This window comes from Myotis daubentonii, chromosome 6, assembly GCF_963259705.1.
Source record: "Myotis daubentonii chromosome 6, mMyoDau2.1, whole genome shotgun sequence".
NCBI classification, from domain to species: Eukaryota; Metazoa; Chordata; class Mammalia; order Chiroptera; family Vespertilionidae; genus Myotis; species Myotis daubentonii.
Genome location: NC_081845.1, coordinates 86,978,549 through 86,999,524, shown reverse-complemented (window position 1 = coordinate 86,999,524; position 20,976 = coordinate 86,978,549). Strand labels below are relative to the sequence as shown.

Below are 20,976 nucleotides of genomic sequence, written 5' to 3'. Positions count from 1 at the left end.
ATTCAAACCCAGCGTCTGCGTCCTGCCAGGCACCTGCAAACGGAGAAGGATAAGGCGCGATGCGGGCCCCTCAAGAAGAACCCCCATCCGGAGGGGCTGGCGAGCAAGCGCACAGAAAACCCACAGGCACCGCCGACTCTGGGAGTGAGGCGGGCAAGGGACAGAGCCCCCTGCTTTCTGCGCCTCCCGGCTGGCCCGGCAACTACCGGCGGATTGAGGACAGCAGGGTGTAATGGAAGACCTGGACTAGGCTGCAAGTAGGCCATTGGCGGGCTGTGGACCCGCAGCACAGCATTAAATTTCCCCAAATTTCCCGCTGCAGAAGAATCACCTGGAGAGGTTAACAACACGTAGTCTCGGGCCCCTCCCGCAGACAGTGAGTCACTGGCACTGGGCGGGACCTAGCCAGGTGTTGCTAACAACCACGTATGGGGCGTTCCAGGGGTGTGCTCTTTATGAGAAACGATTTCGTGGGGAAAGAGGTGTGCAAGCGAGGGCGCATTTTCCGGGCCAATTTCGAGGCTCACAGCAACCCATCGCTCAGTGTAGGTCACGTGAGCCGGGTCTTCAGAAACCTTCTCTTCCCCCCACCCCCGCCCCCCGCTTTGGTTGGGCTTTGGAAAACCCAGAGGTGAGAGCACCGCCCCGCCCCGCCCCGTCGGAGGACTACAAATCCCACCCTGCCCTGCGCTCGCGCACGTTACGCCAGAGCAAGATGGCCGACACGATGGCCACTGCGGGGGCTGGCAGCTCCGGAACGGTAAGGGCGGGAGGCGCGGAGTTGAAGCTGGGAGAGTCGGGGCATTCTGCAGCTTTCCCCTAGCCGGGGCAACAGGCTTATTCCCAGACATCCAGCCCCACCAAGAGCTCCGTATGGAGGAGGCGTTTTTCAGGCCGTACCTGCCCTCCCTCTTTGGGACTTGGCGGCGGCCTCCGGAGTTGGTGGACCCGTGTGCTGATTGGCTCGTTTCGGGGTTGGGAACCCGGAACACCTCCTAATTGGTCCGAAGAGGCCGTTTCCGCCTTCTTATTGGCTAGCCAAAGTTGGGAGGGATTCCTGTTTCAAAATATTATCTTTCCTACTTTCCGGTGCTGTTATCCTTTGCCCTCCTCTCCTCAGCACCATGTGTTATTATTTTAATTTCCCTTGTTAGTGAAGTGGTGTGCAGATGGGAGGAACAAGAGAGATGGTTTTTTTTTCTGAGCGTTAGAAATAAATTCAGTCTCATCATACGTGTTTCTTCAGCTGTATATCCTCATAATCTGCTAAAACAGAAAGTAAGAAACAGCCACTTGTGTTAATAGAAGTTTACGTTTTAGGGAAGCAGAAAGGCCGTCTCCGTATTTAGAGCCCCTTGGCTGCTCAGTTATTACTTGGCTATCACATTTTGTTAAGCACTGGTAAGTAAGTATTTAGCAAATGAATGTTTGCTCGCCATGACGATGTGTGAACTATGCGATTGCATCCTTGTTTCGTGGATGAAAATCTTCTCTCTTTCTGGGCTGCTGATTCACAGAGATCGGGAGGTAAACAGTCCACTAACCCTGCCGACAATTACCATCTGGCCCGGAGGCGAACCCTGCAAGTGGTGGTGAGCTCCTTGCTGACGGAGGCAGGGTTTGAGAGTGCTGAGAAAGCGTCCGTGGAAACATTGACAGAGATGCTACAGAGCTGTAAGTATCAGGAACAACAGGCCTTCAGGTCAACCACACATCGGTGCCGTGTCCTGCACTGTGATCACGTTAGAGAGGATTTAAGAAAAAGAACACAGTCAAGTGACTTACAGGCTTTAGAATCAGGTAGACCTGGGTGTAAGTCATCACTCTACCACTTAATAGTTGGGGCAAGTTGCTAGACCTCCTGACTCTTAATTTCCTTATTTGTGAAGTGGAATAATAATTTGCACCTCGGACTTGTATGCATGCATATAAGCATAACCAATGGACATAAGACACTGGGGGGTAGGGGAAGCCAGGGGATTGTCAAGGGCGGGGGAAAAAAAGGGACACATATGTAATACCCTTTGTAAGACTGTAAGCAATAAAATAAAATTAAAAAAAATAAAATAATTTGCACCTCATGGAATTGTGAGTATAAGTGAGACACATATGTAAATTATTCGATGCTGGGAACATTGTAAGCTCTTGATGACTTGCAGGTGCTATTATTGCTGTTTATGTTCTGTACTCAACTTATAATTTTATTGGAGAGTTAGGATTAATTTCTACAAAATAGATGCCACCACATAATATAATACAATGCTGTATTATATACAAAGATACAAAGGGTAAGGGTGAATACGTTTTATAGAATGGGGGGAAAAAACACGCTTAAAAGGAAATGCCTTGAGTCCTGGCTGGTTTGGCTCAGTGGATAGAGAGTCAGCCTGCTGATTGAAAGGTCCCGAGTTCAGTTCTGATCGAGGACACATCCGAGAATTGTGGGCTCCATCCCTAGTGGGCGGCGTGCAAGAGGCAGCAGATCAATGATTTTCTCTCATCATTGAAGTTTCTATCTCTCTCTCCCTCTCCCTTCCTCTCTGAAATCAATAAAAATATATTTTTTTTAAAAGTAAATGCCTGGAGATTTTGGACCCTAGAATGGTCTCATACTGCCTTTTCTGCATATACAATGTATTTCCCTATTTGGGCCTTTTTGGGGACTAGGATGGGATGAGGGATAGGGGTACCAACACCTATGGATGACAGTGAGAGAATGGTTTAGGCAGAGGGAGAAGTAGAATAAATTGAACTGCAGTGCAGGCCAAACAAAAATTTGGCCACTGCAGCGGTGAGCTCTAGGATGATAATTGCCCATCAGGTATTCCACATCCGGCGGAAAAGGGCCCTGCCTTTATACTTTGGTCTTGGTCAGTCACTAGATGTGGACTGCCCCAGGAAGGGCAAGTTCGAGGTGAGATGGATCTCTGACATTTGGAACTTTTACATACCAAATGTTTTCCTAAAGCAGTGATCTTGGACTTTTTTTTTTATCTTACAACCTCTGTGGACTCTTAAATATTGAGGACCCTGTGGAGTTGTGTATAAGTGGGATGGAGATATAAATATAAATATATATGTGTATATATTTTGCCACATTAGAAAGTAAAACAGAAAATTTTAAAACATGAGAGTGAACGAGCATATGATCCATTATCCCTCAGAGCCATGATGTCATCCCAGGTCAGATAGCCTCTGGAAAACTGCCTGAGAGAATGAGTAGAAAAATAAAACAATGTCTTAATTCGATTATGAGCTCTAGCTGGTTGGGCTCAATGGATAGAGCATTGCCCTGCAGACTAAAGGGTCCTGGGTTTGATTCCAGTCAAGGGCACATGCTGGGGTTGTGGGCTCAGTCCCCAGTAGGGGGCGTGCAGGAGGCAGCCGATCAATGATTTCATCTCGTCATTGATGTTTCTAGCTCTCTCTCCCTCTCCCTTCCTCTCTGAAATCAATAAAAATACTTTTTTAAAAAAATTGAATATGAAAACACTTTGGACCTGTGGACTTTGGAAAGGTTTATAGGGTCGCCTAGGGATTCCCAGACCACGCTTTGAGAACTTTTGTCCGAAAGGAATGGACTAATAGTTCCCATTAGATCCCCGCTCCCACCCTCCCCCCTCCCCCCAGTAAACAGATGCTGCCCACCGTTTTCCTCTGTAAAGGCTGGTGTTAGTGGCTTGCTCAGGGTAGCATGGCAAGTTGGTGATAGGTTTTCAGTTAGGCACCTTTCCCGACTTGCTTTTATCTTCTGAACCTTTTTGGATCCCTTACATCTGATGAATTCTGTGGACCATTCCCAGAAAAGGGGTGTGTGTGTGTGTGTGTGTGTGTGTGTGTAAAATTGAGCACAATTTCAGGTTTCATGGAACCTCCCATCCCCTTACGCCCATTCATGGAGTCCGCTTCATACCTTCCCCTTTCTCGGAAGGACTAAAGCATGGCTATTAAACAGGGGTTCAGCTTTAGACAGACAACACAAACAAGAAGACCCTTTTTTTTGGTTGCACGATATACATAGCATAAAATTTATTATTTTAACCATTTTTAAGTGTACACTTCAGTGACAGTAAATATATTCACAATGTTGTACAACCATCAACACTATTCATTTCCAGAACTTTTTCATTATTCCAAACAGAAACTCTAAACCTGTAAGTGATAACTCCCTAATCACCTCTTCCCCCTGCCCCTGGTAACTTCTAAGCTACTTTTTGGCTCTATGGATTTTTTTTTTCTGTCATATAAGTAGAATCTTAAAACATTTGCCTTTTTGTGTCTGGTTCAGTTCATTTAGCATAATGTTTTCAAGGTTCATCTTTGTAGCATGGATCAGTACTTCCTTTCTTTTTAAATGTATTTAAGTTTTTGTTGATTTGAGAGAGAGAGAGAGAAACATCTATCGGCCGCCTCCATTATGCAACACAGGCATGTGCCCTGACAGGAAATCAAACTGGTGACCTTTTGGTCACAGAACAACACTCTACCAACTGAGCCACACCAGCCAGGGCTACTTCATTCCTTTCTTATGGCTAAATAATAATCTTTGTATGGATCGACCACATTCTGTTCATCCAGTCATCTTTTTTTTTTAAAATAAGGTTTATTATTATTTTTAACTTTCATCCATTCATCCTTTGATGACACTTGGGTTGTTTCCACCTTAGGGCTATTGTGAATAATGCCGCTACGGACATGGGTGTGCAAGTATCTATTTATGTCCCTGCTTACAATTTGCTTGGGAATATACCCAGGAGCCGAGTTGCTGGCTCATATGTTAATCCTTTGCTTACCTTTTAGGGAACTGAGAATAAGACTTTATGCCTTTGATTCTTTCCCAGACATTTCGGAAATTGGGAGAAGTGCCAAGTCTTACTGTGAGCACACAGCCAGGACCCAGCCCACGCTGTCAGATATCGTGGTCACTCTTGTTGAGATGGGTGAGTGCACACGTTTCCAGTTCTTCAGTGCAGCTGAGTTGGAGTTATGGGAGAGAGAGTGAGGAGAGAGCCACATCTGCTGAGTGTTTTTTAATTCCCTTATGATTCTTCTGGTCGGTGTTTAGCTCGAGGGGGTTACCAACAGAGGGCTCCTCTGGACCCGGTGAAGAGACCTCCTGACTCCCTGGTGGGCATCTGCTGGTGCTTCCTAGTGGCAGCAAAATGCTTGAGGGGGGAGTTTAAGCTATTTCAGCACAGTGTTCCTCTCCCAAGTTCAGTATCTGGTGGTCTGGGCAGCAGTGACTTTTGTTTTCCTGTTTCTTAGGGTTCAACGTGGACACTCTCCCTGCTTATGCAAAACGGTCCCAGAGGATGGTCATTACCGCCCGTAAGTGACTTTGAACTGAGGTCCTCAGTGCATTCTCAGCTGATGCTTGTGGAAAGAATTAAGTAAATAGGGCAGGGATCCGTTTGCTCAGCTGCTGCTTATTGCAGGCTTCCTTCCATCGTTTGGGGCTGCCTGGGACATCACCTTTGTTTGGGCTGATGGGACTGGGACCTGACGTTCAGTCACCAGAAAGGAAAGCCATCTCTGAGATGTTGCTGTGATTCTTGTGCTTTAGCCCTATAAGGGCAATTGATGCTGCTTGAGGAATGCCAGTGCTCTAGCTCTTCCTTAGATCAAGAGTCAGTAAACTAAGGTCTGTGGGCCTAATGTGGCCCACCTCCTGTTTTTGTAAATAAAGCTTTATTGGAACACAGCCATGTGTACTTACCTTTGATTGCCTTGTGCTATCATGGCAGAGTTGAGCAGTTGTGACAGACTGCATGGCTTTGAAAACCTAAAACATTTACTCTGTCTCTTCGTTTCTGTCGAAGGCACAGTTAGACGAGCTGTGCCTCAGATGGAAGCTGACTGCTATAAACTGAGCTGGGAGTAACGAGTGTGGGCTGGTAGGACCTGGGGAGACTTCACTTGATTTTTTCCCACCACTTTTTTCTAGCTGACATCTTTTGAAGACCTTCCCTCTCAAGTAGCAGTGAAGGTGCCGTTTTTAATCCCATGCTGTCCTTGGCGAACTGTATGACTTTGTTATCTGGGTTCTGTGAAAAGAGAGTTAACAGCTCGTGTAACTCCTTGGCCACCCAGCAGCCTCAGTGTGCTCTTTTGTGATGTGAACGTTGTCACAGCAACCGCTCACCTGCCTAAGAAGCTTGCAGACAGATTGTTGTGGATGGGAATGTCACCCAAGGTCATTCAGCAGGGCTGGGCATGTGGGGGTGCCCTGAGGTCCTGAAGTCCGTCAAGGCCTTTTTAAAATAGAAGTACAAAGTATCCGTTGTTCAGAAAATTGAGATACAGCATTTACTTTGAGGAAAGGAGGGTTTGGGTAGAGACCCAAGTCCTTGGGTGGAAGAGTAACCAGTTGTGACTCTGTTGCAGCTCCAGTGACCAATCAGCCAGTGACCCCCAAAGCTCTCACTGCGGGGCAGAACCGACCCCACCCGCCGCACATCCCCAGCCATTTTCCCGAGTTCCCCGACCCCCACACCTACATCAAAACCCCGGTGAGTGTCGAGGAGATGACGGGGGCTATGACTGCTGCAAAATACTCAGTTTCTACTGATTGTTGGGTCAAAAGCTTATTGATGAAAGGTGGACTCAGAACTCAGAATGTCTTTTCTTATTAATAAACAATTTGGCACAGGGGCATTATGTCCTCCAGGTGGCTCACAAAAACATAGTGAACAAGAAATTGAAACCTGTCCCGCCAAAACGTGAAAGGCCCTACCACCCAGAGAGGAGGCGTACGGGCACTCCAGAAAGCATTCACAGTAACTCTTGTTGCTTTGTGTGTGCTTTTCTGAGTTTTCCAAACGTTTCATAGAAAAGAGGTCTTTTTGAAACCAGGGGGAAACGATTATTTAACCATACTTGGTGATGGCATGACATGAAAGTCAGCGTAACTTGAGTCCTGGGTCTGCATGAGCACAGACTGAGGTGTCTTCCATGGTTGAGATGTGTTCTCCTTCGCCAGAGGAGCAGTTTCGCCCGCCCGGGGAAGGGTGCGTGTGCCGAGGAGTCCCGGAGGCCCTCCCACACGCTTCCCTTGTCCCCGCCGCCACAGCACATGCGGGTGCAAATATGGCATCATGCGGGCGGGCGGGGTGCCTCCTCCAGACATTTCTCCACACCTCAGGATACTGGGGGAAGGAATAGGTAGTCAGCCACCCCTGCACTACAGCTGCTGGCCTTGACCTGCGATCTCTGTGTTAGTGTCCCAGAGCTGCCGTAACAAAATGCCATATACTAGGGGGCTTAGAACAACAGAAATGTATTGCCTTACAGCAGTGATGGCGAACCTATGACGCGCGTGTCAGAGGTGACACGCGAACTCATTTTTTTGGTTGATTTTTCTTTGTTAAATGGCATTTAAATATATAAAATAAATATCAAACATATAAGTCTTTGTTTCACTATGGTTGCAAATATCAAAAAATTTCTCTATGTGACACGGCACCAGAGTTAAGTTAGGGTTTTTCAAAATGCTGACACGCCGAGCTCAAACGGTTCGCCATCACTGCCTTACAGTCTGGAGGGCACGTGGGCGGATTCAAGATGTTGCCAGGGCCATGCTTTCTCTGAAACCTGTAGGAGAAGCCTCCTTGCCTTTGCTAGCTTCTGGTGGTTTGTGGGCACTCCTGGCTTGTAGACGCAGGACTGCAGTCCTCTGTTACATCTGTGTGTCTGTCTTCACGTGGCCATTTTCTTGCGAGGACATTAGTTGTGTTGGAACAGAGTCCCACTCTATGCTTGTATGACCTCTTTTTAACTCATCACCTCTGCAATGACCCTCTTTCCAAATGAGATCATATGCTGAGATACTGGGGGTTAGGACTTGAACATATGTTTTTTTAGGGGACACAATTCAGAAGAGATTGGGCCCAGTCTCAGGGTGGTATGGCCATACGCTTGGGACACAATTCAACCCATCAGTTTCTAACTCTTATAGTGTATTTCTGACAGTAAAAATATTAAGTACATACTTCAATAAACATTCATGCTGACTTACATGAATATTATAATGTACTAGAGGCCGGTGCATGAAATTCGTGCATGGGAGGGGTGTGTCCCCCTCAGCCCGGCCTGCGCCCTCTCACAATCGGGACCCAGCGGGTAGGGTCCTTAGGCCTGGCCGGCGAGCAGGGCCTATTGGGCTTTTCTTCCCCTGGCTGCCAGCAGCTGGCCCTACCCCCACTGCTGCCACTGCTTATCATCTGCGGCGCTGCTCCCCCTCCCCACCCCCCCCCCCCCGCCACTCCCCCTCCTCCAGGAGCCTCCTTCTGTGGGCGACAGGCATGGGGTGCGAGCGCTTGGCTGGCCTGGGCCTCCTTCTGCGGGGCGATCGCTGGCCAGCCCCGCACACCTGCCACAACATCGCTGGCCGATGGCCTGGGTCTCCCTCTGTGGGGCGATGGATAGTGGGGCTTCGTGATCAATGGCTCTGCAGAGGGAGGCCCCGCCCACCTGGCCAGGGCTCCCAGATCATTCTGCTGTTCTGTCCTTCAGTCGATTTGCATATTATGCTTTTATTATTACAGACGACTCCACCAAAATAATGGGCATTATAGACAATCTGACCCTTATTACAGGTTCAGGAAACCTTTTTGCTCCTTTTTAATGGCAGCACGTGATGGCCTCTGCCTTTTAGGTTTTGAAGTCTTGGTGTAATACTTGGTGGAATAGTAGGTTAGAGGTCTTATTCTAAGATCAGCTTATTTTAAAACTTTAGCAGCTCTCATAGTTGAAAAAGATACATTACAAAGATATGTAGCCTTGTTGGCTCCACTTAATCACAAATGAATTTGCATCTTCTAATTATTGGAAGAATTTTGTTTAAAATTTCCTATTCAGTTTCCAACTTTTTGAATCTCAAACAGTGCTCTCTCTCTTTTTTATTTAAATATATTTTTATTGATTTCAGAGAGGAAGTGAGAAGGAGAGAGAGAGATAAAAAAAATAAATGATGAGAGAGAGAGAATCATTGATCGGTTGCCTCCTGCATGGCCTCACTGGGGACCAAGCCCGCAACCCAGGCATGTGACTGGGAATTGAACCATGACCTCCAGGTTCATAGGTTGATGCTCAACCACCGAGCCACGCCAGCCTGGCTCAAATAGTTCTCTTAAAAATGATGGGAAGGTCTTACATTTTTAATGTTTGTAACAAGTATGTTCAGAATCCAGTCAAATTCTTCATTTTGGGATGATTTTAAACGTCAGAAAATCTTGTTTCTATGTTTAAGTGTGGATGTGGAAACCATGCAGGACAGACCCTTGAATTAACATTGACAACAGTGGAAACGTGTTTAAGCAGCGCCTTCAAAAATCCCATCTCTGTGCCACAAAGAGTAGTTAATTACTTTTTTGGTCATTGCTACAATGTCACCTATACCATCACAATTTAAAATGTTTTGTTTGGCCCTAGCTGGTTTGGCTCAGCGAATAGAGCGTTAGCCTGCGGACTGAAAGGTCCCAGGTTCGATTCCGGTCAAGGGCACATGCCCGGGTTGCAGACTCGATCCCCAGTAGGGGCGTGCAGGAGGCAGCCGGTCACTGATTCTCTCTCATCATTGATGTTTCTAGCTCTCTGTCCCTCTCTTAAATCAATAAAAATATATTAAAAAAATAAAAATAAGTAAAAGGATATAGAAACAGCTAAGCTGGCCCTCAGGGAGGACAGAATGATCCGTTGGGATTACTCTCTAGTGTCTTTGCTGTTCTTTTCAGACGTACCGCGAGCCTGTGTCTGACTACCAGGTCCTGCGGGAGAAGGCTGCATCCCAAAGACGGGACGTGGAGCGGGCACTCACCCGTTTTATGGCCAAGACAGGCGAGACCCAGAGTCTTTTCAAAGATGACGTCAGCACGTTTCCATGTAAGAGTCTAACCCAGGGGTGGGCAAACTTTTTGACTCGAGGGCCACAATGGGTTCTTAAACTGGACTGGAGGGCCGGAACAAAAGCATGGATGGAGTGTTTATGTGAACTAATATAAATTCAAAGTAAACATCATTACATCAAAGGGTACGGTCTTTTTTTTTTTTTTTTTTTTTTTTTTTTTTAGTTTTATTCATTTCAAACGGGCCGGATCCGGCCCGCGGGCCGTAGTTTGCCCACGGCTGGTCTAACCCCTCTGTGGACCCTGTCTTGTCTTCTGAGATAATAGCATCTTCCCTTACTCTCAGCATGGTAGGAAGAAACAAATGATAAGCTTTGTTCTTATCTTGGGTGCCTCTCGTTCTTCAGATTTCTGGCTCTTTTTCCCAGTTCTTAAGGCCTGTCCCTAACAGATGACTCAGAATAGTAATGGCCTCTGTTGGGACTGGCCGCTTGAGGTCTGTTGAGTTTGGGTTGTTACCTCAAGAGTAACTGGGCCCTGGGCCTCAGAGGCACTCATGGAGCAGAAGTGGCAGCCCTGGTTGTAGAAGGGACAGAGGCATCAGGGGGGCAGGGCAGTTACAGAACACCTGCCGGGCTTTGCCCTTCACCGTGTCCTCACACAGGCACTGTCTCACTTAATTTCCCATCTCAGCGCTACCATCTCGCCATGTGACCAGTCGCTTCATTTCCACAGGCCTCAGGTTTTCCAAAGATGAACAAGGGTGATTCATTCATTCAGCAAGTGCTCGCTGTGTGCCTGGCCCTGAAAGAATAGCAGCTAAGTTATTAAGTGCCAGATGAGGTGCCAATCATTTCCCGTAAATCAGCAGTCGCCAACCTTCCGGACCTCTCGGACCGCTGCCCTAAGTCATCTCGTTAAATCCTCTCGGGAGCCCACGAGTTAGGAGCTGTTATCACCGTTACAGGGAGCCGAGGCTTATAAAGAGGAGAAAGGAAGTAACTTGCCCAAGGTCACACAGCTAGTTACTTTCAAACCTAGGCTCACCCGATAATCACATTCTACCACACAGAGAGACCTTCTATTATTTATTTCATCAGCGATTTCTCCTCCTCAGTGCTTTTTGGAAGTGCCCTCTAGCTCAGTGGATACACTGACCTGCAGGGAATTCTCAAATCCTTCAGACTGATGGGCTCAAAATCTCTGCTCTGGAAATGAGGCTTAGAGGGGTTAACGAGGTGAGATCACTAAGCTGATGCTTTACGAGGATTCAGCCCCAGTTCTGTCTGATGTTAGTCCTGCAGGACTCGGGAAAAGTGGGCTCTGAAGGTACACTGCTCAAGTTCAAATCCCACTCTGCCACTTTCTGTGTGCTGGAGGAAGCCACTTACCCTCTCAGCGTCTCAGGTTCCTTCTGTCTAAAACGGGGTTGGTAATGGTACTTAGCCATTACAGTGGACTCAGGTGGTACGTGTGAGGCCTGTAGGACACAGTGAGTGCTTGAGTGAGTCAGCCATTATTGTCATTGGGTGCTGCTCGCTGCTCTGCTGTGAGGCCCTGAGCCAGCCGCAAGGACTCCATGACAGTGGAATTTGCTCTCTTCCGATCCCACAGTGATTGCTGCCAGACCTTTCACCATCCCCTACCTGACGGCTCTTCTTCCATCCGAACTGGAGATGCAGCAAATGGAAGAGACGGATTCCTCGGAGCAGGATGAGCAGACAGACACAGAGAACCTCCCTCTTCATATCAGCACGGTGGGTCCTGCCTTCTGCCTGCTCAGAGTCGCCCCCAAACTAGCCCGCACTGCCCGCAGCCTGTCACCCTGGGTCCTGGACATGACCTACCCCAGGTCTCTGCCTTCATGTTAGGGACTTGCAAGATGGGCTCATGATGGTCTGAGTGTGATAGGATCTCTAGCTTGAGAGGCAAGTCCTGTCCTGGGGCTTCATTCATTCATTCATTCATTAAATACTGAATGAGCGCCTGCCAGAGGCAGGCACAGTTCCAGGTGCTGGGGAATTAGTAGGAGACAAAACTGACAAAATTCCCTACCCTCATGGAGCTAAGGTATGAAGTAATAAATTAAGGGATGGGAAGTAGGTATGGGCGCAGGGGAGTGTGGTTTTAGGATGACTGAGAGGGTGGCATATGAGTAAAGACCTGAAGGGAACTAAGCTTACACATCTGGGAGCAGAGCATGCCTCACGGGGAACAGCAGGTGCGAAGGCCCTGAGGTGGGAGCTGTTGTGTTGAAGAACAGCCGAGTGGCATGAACAGGGAGGAGAGTAGGGAGGGATGCGGTCAGACAGCTCATGGGGTGGGGTGCGGGGGTCAGATCATAAGCTATGTTAAACGTGGGCTTCCCCACATTTACAGTGAGATGAGGTTCACCTCATGAAAGAGGGGTCTTCTAAGCAAACATCACTTCCCTTTGTAAGTACAAAGTACTTAAAGGGCCTGCGGAAGGTTATCTAACACTCTAGGTCAGTGGTGGCGAACCTTTTGAGCTCGGCGTGTCAGCATTTTGAAAAACCCTAACTTAACTCTGGTGCCGTGTCACATAGAGAAATTTTTTGATATTTGCAACCATAGTAAAACAAAGACTTATATTTATTTTATATATTTAAATGCCATTTAACAAAGAAAAATCAACCAAAAAAATGAGTTTGCGTGTCACCTCTGACACGTGTGTCATAGGTTCGCCATCACTGGTCTAGGTAGTGACATAGGTGAGGTCGCGGCGGTGAGTGAGTCGAGGCTGAAATCATGCCAGGAGCTGCCTGCGCTCTCCTGGACACGGAGACGCCAAGCCGTATGGCAGAGTAGACAGACCTGACCCTTGGAGTCAGACTGGTCTGGCTTTATTCTTTTTCTTTTTTTCTTTTTATTTTTTTCACTGTGCAACCTGCTTCAGTGCCTGCAGCCTGCAGGCACAGGCCGGGCAATGGTTCAAGCGCAGCTTTCTCTGGCCTGGGGCACTGTGAGAGACCCAGGGGACAGGCCTGCCATCAGTCCAAACCCACGCACCGGTCTGGCTTTAAATCCAGACCGTGCTGCTCCCCCGGCACATCACCCAACATCTGCGTCTCCTTCACAAGTACAGACAGGAGCAGGAGCACCTCCCTCTAGGGCAGTGGTTCTCAGCCTGGGCTGCACGTTACAGTCACCTGGGAATCTTTTTTTAAAATCCTGATTCCTGGGCCCCATCCTCCGGAAATTGTTTCTTTGTTATGGGGTGGGGCCACAACATTAGTAACAAAGAAATAATTTCCGGAGGATGAGGCCCAGGAAGATTCCCAGGTGATTGTAACGTGCAGCCAAGGTGGAGAACCACTGCTCTGGGGGAAGCGGGAGCCCGAGGTAAAATGCGCTCACACACAGGTGCCTGGCCCAGGGCAGCTCCCGCCCCCACTGCCCCTCCCTGCTGCTCTGGGCTGTACTACCACATGCTGTCCTGTGAAAAAATAAGTGGAAAGACTTTAAGAAAAGGATTCTAGCAACAGAGTTATATGCAATCGGTTGGATTTATTATTCTATTGGACTGGCAAATACTGGTATAATATGGGTTTCAAAATTCAGAATGGACAAAAAGATGTGTGGTGGCAGTTCTTTCTCTCGTCCTGGTGCCCTGTTACCCACCTACAGAGCAACCAGTCACCGGCCTCTTTTTTTTTTTTTTTTTTTTTGGCCTCTTTCTTATGAATCTAGAGACACGGACACGAACAGCAGCTCACAGGTGGTTTGCCCCTCGCTGTATGCCCTCATCCATGCAGCTTGGCGGTCATTCCATGTCCGTGTAAAGGAGCGCCTTCACCCCCTGCTCAGCCTCCTCATGTTCCAGGGAGGCACAAGTGGGTTTAACCAGGCCCCGCGGACGGTGGTGGTTTTCTGTCGTTAGCATTCACACACGTTGCTACAGTTCATTAGGTAACTGGTATTTCAGATCGTTCTTTCATGTCAGTGGCAGCATATCTCTCTCAAGTTCTCTTGCTGCATAATTTTTACTTAACCAGTCCTGGTTTCTCCATCTACTTGGACATAAAGGAACTGTTCATTTTAAATTAGTGTGTAATAGAATTATTTTTCTCTCCCATTTGAACTAGCAGCTAATCCCAGGGTCGAAACTTTTGCTCTCCCATGAGCACTGTACCCGTCATTTATTTATTTAGTGCCTGCTGGCATGTGCCAGACGCTGTTCTGAGAGCTTGGGACCCTTCAGTGAACAGAACAAAGAGCACACCGCCTTTTAGGAGCCTGTGAGTTGGCAGTGGGAGGGTGACAGTGGCTGGAATATATAAGCACATCGTTACGTGGTTTATTAAAGTGCTAGTGGGGACGGGGAGGGAAGGTCCAGGGCGAAGGGTGGAGGTTTCAGTTTTAGAGTGCTCAGGGTCGACATCCCGGAGAACTGACGTGTGAGCAGAGACTTGGAGGAGGTGAGGGAGTGAGCGAGGTGGCTCTCTGGGGAAGAATGTTCTGGAAAGGGACCAGCCTGTGCGGAGGCCCTGAGGAGCAGCGCGGAGGCGAGTGTGGCTGTGGCTGAGGAAGGAGAGAGGGAGAGGAGAGTCCCACCAGGACCTGTAAGCAGCTTTAAGACTGGGTTTCAACTGGGTGAAATGGGAGGGGGGGGGCATGGTGCAGAGAAGGGACGTGTCTGAGCTAACTTTTTCCAGGATCGCCGAGGGCGGTGAGGAGAAGGGACTGCAGCCGGGGCCGGCAGAGCGTGGACTGTGGACTGTGGAGGGAGGTCAGTTAGGAAGCGTTTGAGACAGTCTGGGCCAGGGACAGTGGTGGGTCCTCGCCGGATGGTCACATAGGGCCACTGGCAGTGGTCAGACTCTGCCTGTGATGTGAGGTAAGGCCAAGAAGTTTTCCTTACCGATTGAGGTGAGCTGTCAGAGGAAGAAAAAAATTAAGCATGACTGGAGTGTTGGGCTTGAACAACTGGAAGGCCGGGAGGGCTGCCGGGAGGGCTGTTTAGGCACAGGGGGCGGTCCGGGGCTCCGTGTTAGGCACACGGAGTTGGAGGTGCCTACCTGACACCCCAGTGGTTGAGTGGCCGTGGCTGTGTGAGCCTGGGGGTCGGCAGGCAGGTGAGGGCAGGAGCCTGTGAGACAGTGAGCCGGTGGCGGCAGCCTCAGGGCCTCAGCAGGTCGAGGCTGGCTCTTCAGCACCCTTGTCACCTCCATCCTTATTTCAGGAAACACTTAAGGCACAGCTGAAGTGAACGTCCAGTAACTCTAAGATAAGGTGTTGACCATGGAGAAATGATAGGTGGGTAGGGGTGGTTACCAAATTAAGCCGTAAGAACTTTGGAAAGCGTAGGAGCCAGACGCCCCAGGCAGGACTGGTGGTGGTCAGACCTTGTGTCTGGCGTGAGCGAGGGTGATCTCGGGCACTCGCTTTCAGAAGAGCCTCCGGAAGTCCGCGGTGGCTCTGAGTCACCTCGTGGTCCCACCGGGTCAGGCGTTGGAGAGGGAAGCACAGGGTCTCTGGGAGGACACAGTGGATGGATAGTGTGAGCACATGCAGTGCAACCCAGAAGTGACCCATCTCCTGCGGTTCCTGGAGCCTGACTGTCGCCTGCCTGCTGGGCCAGCGGTCTCCGGGGAGAGCCTGTGTTCATTTCCTGCCGTCTGATCCTGATCTTAGTGTCCTCTGCTCTGGTCAAAGTCAGAGCCCCCACAGAACAGGAATCTCCGTGACAGAACCTTGGCCTATCACCAGGGGGCGCAGCCCCACCAGCGCCTCTGGTCACTTACAGTCCCTTAGGAATGAACTTGTAGGTCAAGTTCTTCGTGTGAGTTTGTCCCCCTCCCTCTGCTATGCTCATTTTACAGAACTTAGAAGAGAGTATAAGTAAGGAAAGGAGAATCAATCACCCATATTCTTAGAACCAGTTTTTTAAACTTCAACATATTACTTTTTTCCAGTTTACACACAATTGTGATTTTTTAAAAAATTTAAATTGGGGTCCTATGGAATATATGTAAATTTATGAACTTTTCTGCAAAATCACTGTCTTCAAAAACCAAATCTGAGAGACCTGATCCCCAGGTGGCAGTGGAGGTGTGGGTGGCGTTCCCGCATGGGTGCCAGCACGCTCTGCTCTGCTGTAATGTGGTCATTGGTACCACGTTGCAAGAACCAGAAAACTTGAGGATCTGGGGGGCGTCTCTGACGCTTTACATCAGCTTTGGTTCAGGGGAGGCCTCTGCAGGTGATGGTTCTCACCCCGTCTCTGTCCTCCAAGGGTGGAGGCCCACTTCCCTTCCTCTTCACCTCCCCACAGGAGGGGCTTCCTTCTTGAGCCCCTGAATTTTAGCCCCAGACCGCTGCCCCTCCCAGGTCGCTGTTTTTTCTAACTCGTGCCCTGTCTTGTCAAGAGCTCAGGGTTCTGTGTTCTGTGCTCCACGTCGGAGCCGTTGGCCTCACCTTCCTCTGCTGGCCAGTGCTGCCTGGGCCTCGCTTCATCGGAGGCCCTTTAGAAAGAAGTGGTCCCTGAGCTTCCAGTCTCCCCCGGAAAGGGGCGCTGACAGTGGTTCCTGCCATGGGCTGATCGCTTTCCTTATGCCGATGGTGTTTTGCTTTATTTCGGCTTTTGCTCAAAGGATGACTCTGGAGCCGAGAAGGAGAACACCTCTGTCCTGCAGCAGAACTCCTCCTTGACGGGGAGCCGGAACGGGGAGGAGAGCCTCATTGATAACCCCTACCTGCGCCCCGTGAAGAAACCCAAGATCCGCAGGAAGAAGTGAGTTGGGAGCTGGGTGCCGAGAGGTGCTCTGGCCAACCGAGGTAGAAAGGAGAGGCCACTCTTTCTTTTTCAGAAAAGTGGGCCTGAACCTCGGGGAAAGCTACTCGAGTGAGAGGAAATATCATCCCTTTCCTTCTCCTTCCTCGTCTGCCACATGTACCTCTTGGGGCATAGAGGTTGAGCTTCCTGCAGCCCCGGGACTAACCCTCACAGCCCTGGAGTTATTGCCTCCTAGGAGGAGAGCAGTGGGGGCCCCCACCAGGCAGGCTCCATGGATTCCTCTTCTTTCCAGGTCCCTCTCGTGAGCTGAGAAGAAAGCCTGCCTTGTACAGAGATGCGGACACCACGCTCCTGGGGGGAGTTAAAGCCGCTGGAGGGAAGCAGAAAGGGTGGCCTCCCGTGGTCCAGCGAGGCGGCTGGGGTGACTGGGCATGCTTTTAACAGCAAACTCTGTGTTAATATTTCCCATTTTCACCGATGTCTGGGTTGAGGAAGATATGATGTGGTGGTAATAACGAGGCTTTCTTAATTAGCCAGGCTGGACTGTGGGCGTAGGAGCAGCTGGCGACTTCATTCATTATCACAGGACCTGACTCCTTTGAACCCGAGAGACCAGGGCAGGCCGCAGGAAGAAGGGGCTGCACCTTCTCTGCTTCCTCCAGAGGACTGTTTGCCTGGCTTCCGTTTCAGGCCGTGCGGGTCCCTTCATTGACTCACAGACAACCTGTAGCACCAGTTTCTCACCCTTGAACCTCAGTCTTATTTCTCTTCTCACCTGGGCTCCAAGCGCCCTGCTGAGATGACGAAGGTGACTTTGCCTTCCCACGTGTCACTCCAAGAACTGGGCCGCAGGAGTCAGGAGGAGTGAGCAGGTGTGCACGTGGAGGAGGGTGATGCGGAACAGCGCACCGACTCTCTCATCACATCTGGTGGACTCTTCCTACAAGGCAGCGCCCTCTGGTGAGAGGTTGGTGTTGGTCGTCGCTCTGTGGCATGTGTGCTTTGGGACCACTGAGTCCTGCCCCATCCAGGAAAAGTTTTCTCTGACAAGAGCCTCTGCTTGATGTATTATGCTGTGACTTGCTGGAGGAATCCGACCTTAAACAACAGGAAAGGGATTGTGAGGGGAGAGGGGGGTGGATAGCCTTGTTTGCTGAGAGCGGAGAGCCTCTTGGGTCTGCTGGAAGCCGGCACAGAAGGAAGCCATGCGGCGGAAGCCGGCGGGCCAGGCCAAGGAGTTCTTCCAGAAGCAGATCTGAATCTCTTCAACCTCTTTGCATCCTGGGGAAAGATTTCATCCTTCCTGAACCCTACAGATCAAAACACAGGTGTTTAAGGAAGATGGTGGGCAAGCTGATACCTTTGGCTGGTCTCTGACAGCAGAGATTGAAAAACCAAGTCTAAGGAAGAAAAGTGCCAGTGAACCTGGAAGTTTACACAGTAGCAGTGAGGTGTCCCTGGAATTGTATTGAACTCTTCTTATACTTGGCTTCCACAGTCATCTCTCTCTTTTTTTTTTTCTTCTTTTTTTAATTATTTTTTTATTTAAAATTTTTGTATTGATTTTCTTTTTTTAGGGAGAGGTAGATATGGAAACATTGAGGAGAGACATTAATTGGCTGCCTCCTGTATGTCCCCTACTGGGGAACTGATCCTGCAATCCCAGCATGTACCCTGACCTAGACTCGAACCAGCGACCTCTTGGTGCATGGGTCAACTCTCAACTGGGCAGGCCCACAGTCATCTCTTAACCTCCATGAGTCCAATTCAAAAACCTGGTGACTTGGCAGCAGGCTCCCCATGCGTCCGGCTCACTGTTCCCCAGGGCACCCTGTCCCGTCGCCCGGAAGGAAAGAGCTGCCTGTGAGGAACTGAAGGGGGATCCCAGTGAGAAGTGGACTCCCAGCTCTGGGCTGAGTAAGGTTTTTCAGGTTTGTGGGGAACTGACGTTCTCCCAGGTGAAGGCAGCTGGGTGGGCCTGTGCCGACCCTGGGAGTTTGTGATCGGCTGTTGGCGATCCGTGGCCTGCTGATTTTGACTCCAGTTCTGAGTGTGCGTCGTGGCCGAGGCAGGAGGAACCTCCCGGCGTGCTGTCTTCACGGCTCTTGGGAGCATTCGTCCCAGTCAGTGTTCCTGCAGCTCCTCTCTTGTTACCGTGCAAAACTAGCGCCTAAGGTGGGATTTGGAAAGGAGTCGCCATTTCTGCTGCGGGGCTGTTCAAGGCTGCGCTGCTGTGATTCTGTTCTGGATGGGGTGCTGGGAGGTTGGACAAGCTGAGTTATTGTGTAAGAATTGTGCATGTTCTCAATGTATACTTACAAACTTCTATTTTTTCTAATTTGGGGGGAGTTCTTGGAGGGAATAAGTAGTAGAGAGAGCCAGATGAAGAGTGTGATTTGTGAGGTCTTAATAAAAGGTCATGAGGAAACCTTCATAATGAAACAGTTTTATAAGCTTTGAACTTAATTTGTATTCAAAAGTCATAGCACTGATTAAGGCTGTAAACAGACAAGTGAGGCTTAGCCCTTCTGTTGACTAGGTACCGCTGAGAACTGTCTAAAACTTGATTTTGGAGATTTTCAAACCCAAAATTAGAGAGGAAAGTTTACATATTTTCTCTGTTTAATTCTTCATCCAGCTTTAACACTTACCATTTTTTTCTATTTGATTTCATCTATTTCTCTCACCTTTTTTCCCTTTACTTTTTCCTGCCTAGAGTATTTTTAAAAACTCATCCAAGACCTTTATCATTTAAACTGTAAATATGTCCTTACGCATCTCTGATAGGCTGTTTTAAATTTTTGAAATAATTATAAGAAACACAGGATGCTGGGGGGGAAAAATTTCAGGGAGGTCGTATGTACCCTTCACCCAGTTCCCCCAGCGGTAGAATCTTATATAAATGCAATATCAAAACCAGGAAATCGACATTGCTGCAACCCACAGAGTTTATTCAGATTTTACCTTTCCTCTCTGCATGGTTCTATGCAGTTTGTCATGTGTAGATTCAGGCACCCACCCCCACAGTCAAGGTACACATGTCCGTCACCACACGGCTCCCTCAGGCTCTCTCTTTAGAATCACATCCACCTCCTTCCCCACCCTATGCCTGGCAACCACTGCTCTGTTCTCCTCCTCTATAATTTTATTTTTAAATGTTATGTAAATGGAATAATAAAGTTTGTAATCTTTTAAGGTTGGCTTTTTTATTTGTTTAATTTTTATTAATTTCAGAGAGGGAGGGAGAGAAGGAGAAACATCAGTGATGAGAGAGAATCATTGATCATCTGCCTCCAACATGCAGCCCCACTGGGGATCGGACCCGCAACCCGGGCATGCGCCCTCATAGGGAATTGATCTCTGACCTCCTGGTTCATAGGTTGATGCTCAACCACTGAGATGCCCAGACAGGTGAGGTTGGCTGTTTTTACTCCACAGGAGTGGGAGCCTTCCAGGTTGTTGTGTATGTCAGTAGCTCCTTTTCGTTGCTGAGTAGTATTCCATGGTATGGATGTCCCACAGTCCGTTTAACCAGTCACACATTGAGGGTCATCGAGGCTGTTATAGTTGGGGGCTATCTACACTAATAAAAGACAAAGATGCTAATTGACCATACCTTCATTGTGCCTAAGCTGCCCACCAGCCAATCAGAACGACTATATGCAAATTAACCCAACCAAGATGGCAGCCGGCAGTCACGGAGCTGGAGCAAGGAGGAGGCTTGGTTGCCCCGGCAATGGAGGAAGCAAAGCTTCCCGCCTGCTCTGGCCAGCTGTGGCCTCCGCAAAAGGGAACAAAGTTTTAATTATAGAAGCTAAATAAATCCCAGATACCTGATTCCAGCCAGCCTCCACTGGGAGCTTGGATGGCTGGGGGCCGTGGCCAGCCTGCAAGCAGCCATCAGCCCCTCACCCAGGCTGGTCACACCCTCATAGGGTGAGGGTCCCCGTTGGGGGGCTTGCCAGCCTGCAAACAGCCATCAGCCCCTCACCCAGACTGGCCAGGCACCCCAGCAGGACCCCCAACCCTGAAGGGGGTGTGGCCAGCCTGAAAACGGCCCTCAGCCCCTCATCCAGGCTGGCCAGGCACCCCAGGGGGGACCCTCACCCTGAAGGGGCTGTGGCCAGCCTGCAAACAGCCATCAGCCCCTCACCCAGGCTGGCCACACCCTCATGGGGTAAGTGTCCCCGCTGAGGGGGTTTGGCCAGCCTGCAAACAGCCATCAGCCCCTCACCCAGGCTGGCCAGGCACCCCAGCGGGGACCCCCACCATGAAGGGGCTGTGGCCAGCATGCAAACAGCCATCAGCCACTCACCCAGGCTGGCCAGGCACCCCAGCGGGACCCCCACCCTGATCTGAGACACCCTTCAGGGCAAA

The 20,976-nt window shown here is 49.4% G+C and overlaps 1 protein-coding gene and 1 non-coding gene across 2 annotated transcripts; one reads left to right on the top strand and one right to left on the bottom strand.

The window, feature by feature from the left end:
- The first annotated feature begins 619 nt into the window (after nt 1-619).
- Nucleotides 620-19,794, top strand: TAF8 (TATA-box binding protein associated factor 8). Its single transcript, XM_059701705.1, has 9 exons — nt 620-760; nt 1,518-1,674; nt 4,842-4,940; nt 5,266-5,328; nt 6,385-6,509; nt 9,732-9,879; nt 11,457-11,599; nt 16,457-16,596; nt 16,892-19,794. Exons 1-9 carry the CDS (start codon nt 716-718, stop codon nt 16,902-16,904), a joined length of 933 nt encoding a protein of 310 aa, XP_059557688.1. The 5' UTR covers nt 620-715; the 3' UTR covers nt 16,905-19,794.
- LOC132237803 (small nucleolar RNA SNORA42/SNORA80 family) lies at nt 12,740-12,870 on the bottom strand. The gene has a single exon (XR_009453633.1). It is a non-coding gene; the product is annotated as a small nucleolar RNA SNORA42/SNORA80 family (small nucleolar RNA).
- Nucleotides 19,795-20,976: the final 1,182 nt, after the last annotated feature.

Coding starts and splice junctions, on each gene's coding strand:
- TAF8 (XM_059701705.1), top strand. CDS start 716: ATGGCCGACACGATGGCCACTGCGGGGGCTGGCAGCTCCGGAACG. Junction 6,510..9,731: donor ACACCTACATCAAAACCCCG/GTGAGTGTCGAG, acceptor TGTTCTTTTCAG/ACGTACCGCGAGCCTGTGTC. Junction 9,880..11,456: donor TGACGTCAGCACGTTTCCAT/GTAAGAGTCTAA, acceptor CCGATCCCACAG/TGATTGCTGCCAGACCTTTC.